General features: G+C 42.2%; 1 protein-coding gene across 1 annotated transcript; it reads left to right on the top strand.

Annotated features, from left to right (window-relative positions):
• The first annotated feature begins 6,407 nt into the window (after positions 1-6,407).
• Positions 6,408-8,195, top strand: LOC138896205 (uncharacterized). The gene has a single exon (XM_070180992.1). It carries the CDS (start codon positions 6,408-6,410, stop codon positions 8,193-8,195), a length of 1,788 nt encoding a protein of 595 aa, XP_070037093.1.
• The last annotated feature ends 6,623 nt before the right edge of the window (positions 8,196-14,818 follow it).

The following is a 14,818-nucleotide window of genomic DNA, read 5'->3' as shown; positions in this document are numbered from 1 at the left end:
TTGCGCAGCCAACATCGTAGAAATAAGTTGTACAAGATAGCCACAAGTAATGGCAATTTCTTAGCATAATAAATGCTTGTGTACTTTTGAAAATAGAAGGAATTATGTGAAATGAAATCCTTTTATTTTTATCTTGCTTCTTGTTTGAAAGATGATCTAATTTTGTCATTTGAAAGTTAAACAAGTACTTCAAATGTTAGTGCCGTAATGAACAGGAGACGTCCTCTTCTAGAGCACCGTAAACATAAGAGGGCCCTCTCTTATGAAAACCCTCACGTTAAAGGGTTGGTTTCGAAAGAATTTGTGCCCAGAATCAAAATGCCTTCGAAGAAAAATGCACCCGAAGACATACACGAAAGGATGCAAAAAGTAAACTTGCGCAAATACTTATAGAAACGCTCACGTAAAAGAGATAATGCTTGGAACTAAAGTGCTTCGAGGAAAATGCATCCGAGGCTACATATAGTAAAGAGCGAACAAAAAAACATGCGCAGAATTCTTAAGCAAATGCAAAGGTTAAAGACTTGCATGGATATTCAAACGAAAGTAAGACTCAAACAATACTTGAGCAAAAATATGTCTTTATTTACAAGAATGTGCCAAAACGGTAAAAGTACAAAAGGGGAAAAAGAAAAGAAAAGCTAAACTGCAGTGTCTCCGGAACCAGGAGGAAGAGAAGTGTCCGCATCCCCGGGAGAAGTAGGTGGGTCCACCGATGGCTCAACATTTTCATCAGTTTGGCCTTCGGCATCATCATCTTCCGATTCTTCTTCAGTTCCCGAAAACTCGAAACCAGAACCAGAAGTGCTAGGTACATCAGACCCTGATGGGAGTCCATTTTTAGCAGCCAACTCAAGCTCGCGTGCCTTAGCAATTTCGGCATCAAAGTCAATGACACCAGCTTTGGTCTCTTCCAAGGTTTTTCTCCTCATGCTGTACATGACGTAAGTTGTTTCAACAATGAGGGAAGCCTCTCGGCGCTACAAAAAGGTTTTCCCGGGCGGACCTAGCAGATTTGAGGCTGACATCAAGGTCGCGGACAGTTGAACTAAAGAGCCTATTATGCTTGATAGTTTTCATGTACTTCTTTTCTAACTGGGCATGTTTCGCCCTCACAATAGAAAGCTCTTCAATGTTGGAGTTCAAGGCTTCTTCTAAGTCAGTCACTTTTTCGGCAATAGCAGCCTTGTGCTCGGTTGCAGCAAGAACGACGTCCTGACTTTCAGCCCATTTGGCCTTGGCTTCATCAAATCTAACCCTCAGCGGGCCAATTTATTGGATGAGGGTTACCACTTCTTGCTCGCTTTGCTGCAAACGAGCCTCCAACATAATGGCCTCAGTAGCTTTGGTTTCTAGTTCCGAGAGGTGGAGAACAGTTTGGTCTCGTTCCACCAAAAGCTGATTCCATTCAGAGGCAAGTTCCTCCTTTTCACGAATCAACCTCTAAAGGCCCTCAGAAGCAAGAAAGTTGGCCTACAAAACTAAAAGAAGTAAAACTTAGAATACATTCATAGAAGAGTAGAAGAAATAACAAAGGAAGAAAGGAACGCACCGCTGCGGCATTGTGCATGGCATTGTTCAACAAACACTCCCCCGAAAGTACTTGAATCCTTTCCCAATCTTTCTCTAAAGCCAAAGGCTTCAGATAGTTAGCAAGCTCCACCGGCCGGGAGAGTAGGTTGCGCTCGGTAGAGACCGAAATGATAATATTCCTCCTCCTTTGTGGATCTTTGGAAGAGGCATCATAATTTTGCCCCAAATTCCCATGAACTAGGGACTGGGGAAGAGGAACACACTCTCCATGGTCAGGTGCGGCCGGCGGAGATGATATAGCAGTTGCTGGTGGAAGAGTGGATGAAGGTGGAAATGATGTAGCAGTTGCTGGTGTTGGTCAAGGTGGAGATGAAGCTGATGGAGTCGAATGGTGAGAAGCAGTTACATCAAATGCAGAGCTGGTGGATGGACATTCGCCAACAAAAGACGACAGGGATTCGGTACTCAGCCCCGTAGTACCTGACACAACGCTTGGGTCCCGAAAAAGGGAGTTGGCATTAACTACCAAATCAAATTCTCCCAAAAGTGCCGAGACATCATCCTCAGTTGGTGTAACTATCTTAACAGGTCGAGCATCTTGTTGAGACGATGAGGATCGTCGCCTTCTATGTACAGAAGCTCCCTCATCACTAGCTTCTTCTTCATCATCAATCATCACGATGTCTATGACCGGCCGGAGGGAGAACCCATCACCATCTCCACCGGAGATGACTCGGGGGCATCAGTCTTTGCCCTCTTATTCTTTTCCCCGGCCGCGGAGGAACGTCTTCTCTTCGGTTTTTTATCCTCCGGCCGAGGACTTCGTAATGAAGTGTTTGCGCCCAAAATAGGCCCGGAGATACCTGTTTGAGTAAGTGCCTCCTGAAGCAGCCTCGTTGCATCAGCAAGATCAACCAAGACGTCCTCCTCAGGGACAACAACAGAGCCCGCAGGTAGACCTAATTTCGTGAACAAGTCAGAAGGGTTCAACCAAGTTCTCCATATATATAAAAAATGGAAGCAAAGTAAGTTAAAATTACCATGATTTTTGTCCTTCCACCTGTATTTAAGGGCCACTTCTTTCCACAAACGAGTTTCGGGCCTTCCACCTGTATTTAAGGGCTACTTCTTTCCACAAACGAGTTTCGGGCCTTCCACCCGTATTTAAGAGTCGATACGGCCATAGAAGAATATTTAGTGAAAGAAAATATATTAAATAAAGATCTTACGAGTGCGGTTCCAAGCGGCCGAAAAGGATGAAGCCATTGTCGAAATGATATTATTGGCGACAACTGCAACAAACCATTCCGTCCACCCACAATCGTTATCATCATCCGTGCTAGTCAACAGAGCATGGTGACCACGTTTGCAGAGGTTTATCATACCCCCACAGAAAATTTTGGGGGAGTAGAGATTCATCATACGAGCTAATGTTAGCTCTTCTTTAGTCTCCCGATACAAGCGTCGAAGGCAGGCGACCGTCCTCCATACTAAAGGACTTACCTATACCAAACACACCTCGTAGTGGAGGCAAAACTCCGCAATCACGGAATCAAGCTCTCCACTCAAAGAAAACGCACCCAAAGTAAAGGGATACGTATAAAAGTATATAAAACCTTCCTTGGGAAGTGTCACTCGCTCCAATAGATCAGAAGCAATGATATCCAACTCATGGCAGCGATAGTCTTCCTTCATAAAGGTGTATTAAATGTTCTACGTCTAGTAGCATTTAATAAGGAATATTCTGTAGCATTAAGAGCGATGGCCCATTACAGAAAATTTGATATTTATGTTCATCGTTACATCTTCGTCAATGACCCTCATAATTGACATTAAAGGATAGCACGATCATAGGACCTCCCTTCCTAGACACAACTATAAATAGTGAGCCTAGTTATCATTGTAAAGGACACGAATTTTCTGGCAAAAGTTACACTACATTCTATTCAAAGCTTAATACAATCTTACTTTTCCACTTTTTTATATCATCATTGTGAGACCCCAGGTGTTTCTCTCTTCTCTTACGTAATATACGCAATGTGGCGTGGTTATATTAGGTATATATGATTGGGTATAGCACATTGGGATAATAAGACTGAAAATGTGTGGTAATATCAAGGAACTAAACTAAAGCTTTAAGTCAAAGGAATCCCTTAAACAAAGGTTCATGGTTAAAGAAATGGCTCGGGTAGCACCCCGCGCGTTCGGAAGGTTTAAGTTAACTTGCACCTATGGGATAAGACTAAGAGTGTATAATATGCTAAGAATAATGTGTTATGAGGTATTATAATATCACACTGGTCACATGTTAAGTTTTGGAGTCAAGCAAGTTGCGAAATAAAGGTCGGCAAAAGTTATCGTAAATTTCTCTAATAAATTTTCTAAACTTTGGGTCAAATGTATCAGATCATTTCTCCCAATATATAAAGAGTTATGGGACCCACAACCTACCAAATAGAAGGTCTACGAGTCTAGTTTGCAACCAAAGAAATCTCACATCAAACCGATATTGGAGTAAACAGTTATGACTGTTTTACCGCGGACTGTCCGGGCTGAAATCGGGTCGCGAACCGGGTCGGGTCAAACAAATGGTATAAGTCGAAAAATCCGACTTTTAAGACCCCAAAACATTTCATCTTCGTCCCAAAACAGTGAGAAAGCTTAAGAGAGGGTTTTATGGTGTTCTTGAGTGATTAAGGTGCGTTTTTAACGATTTCTATCGTTAAAGTTTGCCCCCGTGCCTAGAAGCACAATCTCTACGCTTTGCAATCGTTTTCCCCTTCTATTAGCTGTGTTTGGAGCTATTTTTGGAAGATAGGAAATTGTTGTTCTTGCTGGTTCTTCAGGATTTATACTTGGTTTGCCAAGGTAATAATCTTACAAAGTTCTACGGGCGTTTCGTCAAGTTAGGGTCATATGGCAAATCTGCCGATTTAAACTCATTTATGAACTGTTTATAGGTGCGTATAAGCTGCATATATATAGTGGTTTCGAAGCTTAGGACGTAAGGAACAACTTTCATGAAGGAACTATAGGCATTCGGACGTTCGTTGGAGAGGTATGTTAAGGCTAAGCTTCGTCCTTCCTTTTAGCACGAATTTTGGGAAATTCCTAAGACGCCAAATGTGATATTTTACTATTCTGTTGCTAGAAAGACCTTCTGTGAAAGGCATTGGCATCGTAGCTGAAGTATTTTCATGATGCTATTAGGTTGATATTCTACTCGTTCGGTTAAAAAGGGTATTCGACATCTATATATGTCATTTTGTCGGCTTTCTTAAATATATGTCCATATATATGAATTCTTATTCGTCTTTGGGTTGTGTGACTTAAAAATAAAGGCATTTAGTATTTGCAATCAGTCCTTCTTCCTTGTTAAAGTGTATTTTAAAATCTCTAAAGTGACACGTCGATTTCAAAATTCTCAAATATAATTTTTATGTTTAAACTACTAAAACATTTGATTTTTTTTGAAATACTTTCTTTTACTAATTATCAAGAAATCAGGTATAAGGACTAAGTGAAGCACCTTAAGATTTTTATGAACATATTCAGAGTTAAGTTATCTTTCTAAAAGTCGAGTTAAGTTTTCAAACTTATTAAAAAAGATACGAGGTTCCACGAGACATTTGTATGCGATACGAAGGTGATTATGAGATTATGAGAATAAGAGTACCAATGAGCCAAGGTTGGCTAAGTTCTTGTTATGGCCTATTATGTGCATTCAAAGTTCATATCATACATGACATATTATGCATGGACTTCGAGCTATAATCGGAGGTAAGGGGCCTATTTGCCCGAAAGACTATATATATTGTACAGATGGCCACAGGTTGGCAATATGATACCGGTTAGCTACCGGGAGAGACCGCCATTGCTAGCATTTGGTTGGGTATGTCATGCATTTACATCAATATATATGTATTCACGACATACGATTACACGAGCATACCATGCATATTTTATTACTATGAGGTCGGATGTCAGCCATGGAGGCTATCAGAGTTTCAGTGTCAGGTGGTATCTTTATTACCTTTTTACATCAGCTATGTATGATTCTACTTTCTGCCTTACATACCAGTATATTTTTATTCGTACTGATGTCCCGTTGCCTGGGGACACTGCATTTTTGTTTCATGCGTGCAGGTCCAGGTAGGGACTCTGATCGACCCCTCCGCTAGGATTTCGAGGTTCAGCTGTGAGTTGGTAAGCTCCACCTCTTCCTGGAGCTTTCATAGGATAGTTACTTTTGTTGTACAGTTTGGGTATAGTTGGGGCCATATCACGACAGTGCTTATGACACTCTTAGAGGCTATTGTGGACACAATATTCTGGGTTTCTTTTTGCTGCTTTCAGTCTCCAACCCATAGGCTTGGCATGTATATATAGGTGTGTAGGCATGTATGTCTTCAGTCGCGACCTCGTCAGCCAGCTAGTATTTTATTATTTTGGTTTGTCTACCTATGTTTATATGGCTTATTGTTATTCGTGTCATAACCTTACGGTCCAGGCTTAGTATTTCAGATGTTGTGCTGCCCGATCTGTTGGGCCCCCAGTCTAGTTAGCTAGTATGTTTAGTGGCTAACTCGATCGAATACAGTATCGAGTGCCAGTCGTGCCTCCCCTAGTTTGGGGCGTGACAAACTTGGTATCAGAGCAGGTCGTATCCCAGGGAGTCCACAAGCCGTGTCTAGTAGAGTCTTGCTTATGGGTGTGTTGTGCACCACACTTATAATCAGGAGGCTATGAGGCATTTAGGAATAGTTACATTTCTTTCAATTAATAGATCGTGCTATAGAGCGAAGTTATAAGAACATATGAAATCTAAATCGTGCTTTGTGTTTCCTATCTAACAGGCTACCTAGGCTCAGGATATGGCACAGCGAGAGATAGGTATGGATCCGGGAGAAGGTACCAGTCGTTCCCCACCGGGTCAGAGGGATAGATTTCCCTTAGAGGCTCACAGTGAGTCTCCAGTACCCCTAGTTTCAGCTTCCCCAGCACTTGTTGGAGCCCAGGGAGATGCAGTACCCCCAGCCTCACCAGTTCTATTGGTACCTGAGGCAGCTAGAGACACAGGACCTCCAGCACCTATTGTTCCACCATCAGAGACTGGGGAGCAGGGGATGAGGGAGGCTGTTCAGTTGCTAACTAGGATGGTTTCTATTCATGAGCGACAGCTAGAGTCAGGAGCAGATGCCCGGAGAGATCGGATAGAAAGCTCGATGGTACGAGAGTTTCTTCACTTGGCCCCTCCATTATTTACAGGATCCAGTTCCACTGAGGATCCCCAGGACTTTATAGACCATATGTATAGAGTATTGAGGGTGATGTATGCCTCCGTCACCGAGGCTGTGGAGTTGGCTTCTTTTCGACTACGTGATGTAGCCGTCCTATGGTATGAGGCATGGGAGAGATCTAGAGGACCTGGTGCTCTGCCAGCAGAGTGGGAGGATTTCTCTGAGGCTTTTTTAGCCCATTATTTGCCACGGGAGGTTCGAAAGGCCCGTCTTGACCAGTTTCTTAGCCTAAAGCAGGGGGATATGAGTGTGAGGGATTATAGCCATAAGTTTAATTCTTTGGCAAGGTATGCACCAGATATAGTACGTACCATAAGGGCTAGAGTTCATCATTATGTGGATGGTTTGGGGGATCATCTGATTAGAGACTGTAGGGTTGCATCCCTATTGGATGATGTAGATATTTCCCACATACAGGCTTTCGCTCAGACTACAGAGGACCTTTCCCGTCGGATTCGTGATACTCGCAGGGATATGGAGCAGAGTAAGAGGGCTCGTACTATGGGGTCTTATAGGGAGCCACGAGTTGATTTTAGGCCCCCACTCCATCGATATCCACCTCGGTCAGCAGGTAGTTTCCCACCACAGATGCAGGGCCAGCGGTTTGATCATTATATTCAATCAGGACCGGGGCAGAGCTCAGGCCAGCCTGAGGGCCATCGACAGGAGCGTTCTACACAGATGAGACATCTTACTCCTCCATGTACTCAGTGCGGTAAGCTACACATCGGGCAATGTAGACAGGGTTCGAGTGCATGTTTTCATTGTGGGCAGACAGGACATTATATTAGCCGGTGCCCGGGGTTAGGCAGAGGTACACCAACTCAGCCTTCAGGATTCACAGCAGCCTCTTCGCCCTTAGTCCGTGCTCCCCGACCAGGTCCACAGTCTACTCAGGGCCGTGGTAGGGGGAGAGGTGGAGGAGACACCTCAGGTTCTAGTGGTGGCCAGAACCGCTTTTATGCACTCACAGGCCGACAAGATTCAGAGGCATCCCCAGATGTTGTCACAGGTATATTGACAAAACATTCTCATGCCATTTATGCATTGATGGATCCCGGCTCTACATTTTCATATATTACTCCATTTATTGCTGGTAAGCTTGACATGAGATCTGAGTTGTTGCCACAGCCAGTTGAGGTGTCTACGCCAGTTGGAGACTCTATTGTAGCTAATCATGTCTATCGAGATTGTACAGTGTTAATTAATGACCGTCCAACCTCTGTTGATTTAGTTGAATTGGTTATGCTAGACTTCGATGTCATTATGGGTATGGATTGGTTGGCAGCTTGTTATGCTAATATTGATTGTCGTGCAAAGTTGGTCCGATTTCATTTTCCTGGTGAGCCTGTCCTTGAATGAAAAGGTAATGCAGCCACGCCCAAGGGTAAGTTTATTTCATACCTTAGGGCTCAGAAGTTTATTGCTAAAGGTTGTATATACCATCTGGTTCATGTTAGGGATATAGAAAAGGAGCCAACGACTCTTTAGTCGGTTCCTATTGTGAATGAATTCCCGATGGTATTCCCTGACGAGCTTCCAGGAATTCCCCCCGAAAGGGAAATCGATTTCGCTATAGATTTGCTTCCTGATGCGCAGCCTATATCTATTCCTCCCTACAGAATGGCTCCTGCAGAGCTAAGGGAATTGAAAGAACAACTGAAGGACTTGCTCGATAAAGGCTTTATTAGGCCAAGTACATCCCCATGGGGTGCTCCGGTGCTCTTTGTTCGAAAGAAAGATGGGTCCTTGCGGATGTGCATTGACTACATGCAACTAAATAAAGTCACTATCAAGAATAAGTATCCTCTTCCACGGATTGATGACTTTTTCGACCAGTTACAAGGTGCCAAATGCTTTTCGAAGATCGACTTGTGATCCGGTTATCATCAGCTACGAGTCAGGGATATTGACATCCCAAAAACAACATTTAGGACGAGGTATGGCCATTTTGAATTCCTTGTCATGTCTTTCGGGCTTACAAATGCCCCAGCAGCCTTTATGGATCTTATGAACCGGGTATTCAAACCATTCTTGGATGAATTTGTGATTGTGTTTATTGACGACATCCTGATATATTCACGATCGAAAGCCGAGCATGCGGACCACTTGCGAGCTGTATTGCAGACTCTCCAGGACTACATGTTATATGCTAAATTCTCTAAATGTAAATTTTGGCTAACTTCTGTAGCTTTTCTTGGTCATGTTATTACCGGCGATGGTATCAAGGTTGATGGCCAAAAGATTGAAGCTGTGATGACTTGGCCGAGGCCCTTGAATCCGACAAAGGTTCGTTGCTTTTTAGGCTTGGCAGGGTATTACCGAAGGTTTGTGGAGGGATTTTCCTCTATCTCTGCACCATTGACGAAACTGACACATAAGGGAGCTAAGTTTTAGTGGACTGAGGCATGTGAACAAAGTTTTCAGGAACTAAAGAAAAGGCTTACTACGGCACCTGTCTTGACTCTTTCGGATGGCACCGAGGGTTATGTTGTATATTGTGATGCCTCGAGAATTGGCCTAGGTTATGTTCTTATGCAGCATGGTAAGGTTATCGCGTACGCCTCCAGACAGTTGCGAAAACATGAACAGAACTATCCTATGCACGATCTTGAGTTAGCCGCAGTTGTATTTGCCCTAAAGATTTGGCGGCATTATCTATATGGGGTTCATATTGATGTTTTCACCGACCACCAGAGCCTTCAGTATTTATTTAAACAGAGGGAGCTGAACCTACGACAAAGAAGATGGCTAGAATTACTAAAGGACTATGATGTTGATATTTTATATCATCCCGGCAAAGCTAATATTGTTATTGATGCCCTTAGCCGGAAGTCAATGGGCAGTCTAAGCCATGTTGAAGCTGATAAGGTCAAGATGACCAAATATCTATGCCAGCTAGCTAGTTTGCAGGTGCGTTTGGTAGATGCAGAGGGTGGACGCATTCTCGTTTAGAATACGGTAAAATCTTCTTTTGTTACTGAAGTGAAAGACTGACAACACGAGGATCCTGAGCTTATAAAACTGAGGGAAAGTATTCCACAACAGCGACAACCTTTATTTGAGCTAACTGGAGATGGAGTCCTTAGATACCAGGGCCGCTTATGTGTACCGTCAGTAGGAGAGCTCCGTGCCAAGATTCTTTCGGAGGCCCATTATTCTAGATATGCAGTTCATCCCGGAGCGACAAAGATGTATCGGGACCTTCGACAGATCTATTGGTGGAATGGAATAAAAAAGGATATCGCGGAGATGGTAGCCCAATGTCCCAACTGCCAGCAAGTTAAAGCCGAACATCAGAGACATGGAGGCCTAACTCAGTGTATTGAGCTTCCATTATGGAAATGGGACATGATAAATATAGACTTCATCACTGGTTTGCCTCGCACTCCATGGAGGTATGATTATATTTGGGTAATTATTGATAGGCTTACAAAATCTCCTCATTTCCTGCCAGTCAGGACGACATATTCAGCCGAGGATTATACCAAGCTTTACATTCGAGAGATTGTTCGCCTTCACGGAGTGCCATTATCTATTATCTCTGATCGAGGGGCTCAATTTACAGCATATTTTTGGAAATCTTTTCAGAAGGGTCTAGGCACGCAGGTAAATCTTTGCACCGCTTTTCATCCGCAAGCTGATGGACAGGCAGAGCGTACTATTCAGACAGTTGAGGATATGTTACGTGCCTGCGTGCTAGATTTTAAAGGAAGTTGAGATGATCATCTACCTCTTATTGTGTTCGCTTATAATAACAGCTTCCAAGCTAGTGTTCAGATGGCTCCTTACGAAGCACTATACGGGCGGAAGTGTAGGTCGCCGATCGGTTGGTTCGAGGTCGGGGAAGCAGAGTTGCTAGGTCCTAACTTAGTCCAGCAAGCAATGGAATAGGTAAAACTTATTAGAGACCGGCTGCGTACAGCACAAAGTCGGCAAAAGTCTTATGCAGATGTTCGATGACGAGACCTAGAGTTTGATGTAGAAGATTGGGTTTTCCTGAAAGTATCGCCTATGAAGGGCGTCATGCGATTTGGAAAGAAGGGGAAGCTCAGCCCCAGGTATGTTGGACCGTATAAGATTATTCGGAGGATTGGTAGGGTGGCGTACGAGCTTGATTTGCCTTTAGAATTGGAAGCAGTCCATCCTGTGTTTCATGTATCTATGTTGCGGAAGTGCATTGGAGATCCTTCACATATTACGTCCATTGAGGATATTCACATTGCTGAAGACTTATCTTATGCAGAGGTACCAGTAGTTATTTTAGATCGGCAGGGAAGGAAGCTTCGAACTAAAGAAGTGGCTTCCGTGAAAGTGTTATGGCGAAATAACAACATCGAGGAAATGACCTGGGAAGCTGAGGAGGAAATGAGGAAGAAGTACCCCCACCTATTTACGACTTAAGGTAAGTCGCATTTAAATAATTGCCAATTATTTCTTTACAGCAACTTAATTGAATTTTAAATGACTTGAAAGTGCAATTTAAATTTTTTATTGCGAGATAGCTATACGAAGCCTAGTAGTTGGAATCTACAGAATTTGATTTATGCTTTGCAAATGTAACAAATATAGCCTCGCAAATAACGTATTAGCGGACAAGAAATGAAACCAAAGAATTGACTTGACCCATTCGCAGACGAATGTTCTTAGGGGGGGAGACTATGAGACCCCAGGTGTTTCTCTCTTCTCTTATGTAATATACGTAACGTGGCGTGGTTATATTAGGTATATATGATTGGGTATAGCACATTGGGAGAATAAGAATGAAAATGTGTGGTAATATCAAGGAACTAAACTAAAGCTTTAAGTCAAAGGAATCCCTTAAACAAAGGTTCATGTTTAAGGAATCCCTTTATGAACATATTCAGAGTTAAGTTATCTTTCTAAAAGTCGAGTTAAGTTTTCAAACTTATTAAAAAAGATACGAGGTTCCACGAGACATTTGTATGCGATACGAAGGTGATTATGAGATTATGAGAATAAGAGTACCAATGAGCCAATGTTGGCTAAGTTCTTGTTATGGCCTATTATGTGCATTCAAAGTTCATATCATACATGACATATTATACATGGACTTCGAGCTATAATCGGAGGTAAGGGGCCTATTTGCCCGAAAGACTATATATATTGTACAGATGGCCACAGATTGGCAATATGATACCGGTTAGCTATCGGGAGAGACCGCCATTGCTAGCATTTGGTTGGGTATGTCATGCATTTACATTAATATATATGTATTCACGACATACGATTACACAAGCATACCATGCATATTTTATTACTATGAGGTCGGATGTCAGCCATGGAGGCTATCAGAGTTTCAGTGTCAGGTGGTATCTTTATTACCTTTTTACATCAGCTATGTATGATTCTACTTTCTGCCTTACATACCAGTACATTTTTATTCGTACTGATGTCCCGTTGCCTGGGGACACTGCATTTTTGTTTCGTGCGTGCAGGTCCAGGTAGGGACTCTGATCGACCCCTCCGCTAGGATTTCGGGGTTCAGCTGTGAGTTGGTAAGCTCCACCTCTTCCTGGAGCTTTCATAGGATGGTTACTTTTGTTGTACAGTTGGGGTATAGTTGGGGCCTTATCCCGACAGTGCTTATGACACTCTTAGAGGCTATTGTGGACACAATATTCTGGGTTTCTTTTTGCTGCTTTCAGTCTCCAGCCCATAGGCTTGGCATGTATATATATGTGTGTAGGCATGTATGTCTTTAGTCGCGGCCTCGTCAGCCAGCTAGTATTTTATTATTTTGGCTTGTCTACCTATGTTTATATGGCTTATTGTTATTCATGTCATAACCTTACCGTCCAGGCTTAGTATTTCAGATGTTGTGCTGCCCGATCTGTTGGGCCCCCAGTCTAGTTAGCTAGTATATTTAGTGGCTAACTCGATCGAATACAGTATCGAGTGCCAGTCGTGCCTCCCCTAGTTTGGGGCGTGACAATCATTGCTGTGCCCGGAAACCTTGTTCCCGGAACTGTTATTTCTGCTGTTTCATCTATATTTTAAGGTTAAGTATTGTACATTTCTTTAATTATTGCATTATTTCAGGATCAAGTTAATTCACTTGTCTAGAAACCACGTATAAATTCAACTGTACCGTTTTACGGGTAAACAGTTACCCTGTATTTCGAACAGAACTCTCATTTTGCTCCGTGTGTTTGTCTGTTCAAAATAGACTGAAACATGGGAGAGCACTATGAGTAAAAAAGAGCGCACAAACGATCCATATCATTGCTACACCAATGATGTGTTCGACTATCTCAGCGAATTAAGGCAATATGCTGGTGCGGGTGGAATTATACCAATAAAACCACCCATTGCAGCGGATGTACCAAGAGGATTAGTGGAAATCCAGCCATCTCTTAATTATCCCCAATTTCTTCAAAGATTTATTAGCAGACGACATTTGCCCAGTTTGTCATGAAGAGTTGAACGACGTTAAGGAAGTAACCAAAAATCCTTGTTTTCATGCCTTTCATATAAGGTGTCTCTTGCCTTGGAAACAACAAAACCTGCCCAACTTGTCGAGCTGCCTATCCCTGGCACTGTCCCCTCCTTTAAACTTATAACTCATCCTCCTGTAATATGTTCGAACTTGTGTATTTGTTATTGCACATTGTGTTGCCTAACATTTAAAAATTCTACATGTTTTCATTTTTCTTGTATGATTACTGTAGCTGTCTTGGCTGACGATTAAAGGTTGTATTGTTTTCAATTTTATCTTGTATGATCGTTTGTAGCTTGTCTTGGCTAACGCTTAAAGGTTGCATCTTTTTCAAAGCCCTATTTATGCTTATATTTGAAGTACATATCGCTCTTTATATTTCAGTTCTTGCGCTTGTATGATGCAAGGTTACAAATTGGTTCTTCTGTTCGATCAATTTTTTGCAACAAGAGTGGGTTGCTCTAGTGGTGAGCACCCTCCACTTCCAACCAAGAGGTTGTGAGTTCGAGTCACCCCAAGAGCAAGGTGGGGAGTTCTTGGAGAGAGGGAGCCGAGTTTCTATAGGAAACAGCCTCTCTACCCCAGGGTAGGGGTAAGGTTTGCGTACACACTACCCTTTTGCGTACACACTACCCTCCTCAGACCCCATTAGTGGGATTATACTGGGTTGTTGTTGTTGTTTGATCAATTTTGTAGATGAATGGTTTTGGAAGGTTGTTTCTTGTTTGACAGATTTTCGGGATTGGTGGACTTTGGTACCTCAGAAGCAACAGTCGAAAACAAATTTCAAGGTCATATAGTACCATAATTTCGACGAATATCCTCAACTAGCATAGTCCCACAGTAAATAACCTTAGTAGATACAGTCATCTTCATGAAAAATTTGCTATTCATCATTTTAATGGACGAAAGCTTCCAGTAGTTTGTGATGAAATACTTGTAGATATGAACATTAGGACCGGTGTTGTTAAGGTAATTTATACCACCTTATTAGAATGTAGATAATAGTTGTTGGGTAAAAACTTACATGCACCGGGTGTTTACAATATACAATACATGTATGCCATGTGTTTGCATACCAATATTTTCCACTTAACCGTTGATAATTAACATGTATATTTACTTCATTAAATCACTTAACCATTGTAAAATATATTGATTTTGGTGTACACACTCGTTGCGGATAATAATTATTGTATTTTTCATTGCTTAGAATCATTCCTTGAATATGTGTTTTGTCAACTGCAAAAGTATGGCCAAACAGGTTCTGGATACGACTACGGATGTTGAAATCACCCAGAGCAATATGTTGCTGAATGAATGAGGCATCTCGAAAATATGTGTGATTGGTGCATCTCAAGGCATCTTTGGTGGGGTTTGAAGAAATGAACAAAAGAATAAATCACTATAATAATAAGCGGTGTCATATTCTATATTTATATCCAATAATTTCATTTTTCTATAAGTATATTTAGTAAAATTTTAGACCAAGCGGTGTCACTTGACACCGCTTGGAAAAGGGTGT

Source organism: Nicotiana tomentosiformis, chromosome 7 (genome assembly GCF_000390325.3).
Source record: "Nicotiana tomentosiformis chromosome 7, ASM39032v3, whole genome shotgun sequence".
NCBI classification, from domain to species: domain Eukaryota; kingdom Viridiplantae; phylum Streptophyta; class Magnoliopsida; order Solanales; family Solanaceae; genus Nicotiana; species Nicotiana tomentosiformis.
Note: the sequence above shows the minus strand (reverse complement) of the source record. Positions and strands in the feature narration are given on the sequence as shown.

Coding starts and splice junctions, on each gene's coding strand:
- LOC138896205 (XM_070180992.1), top strand. CDS start 6,408: ATGGCACAGCGAGAGATAGGTATGGATCCGGGAGAAGGTACCAGTCGT.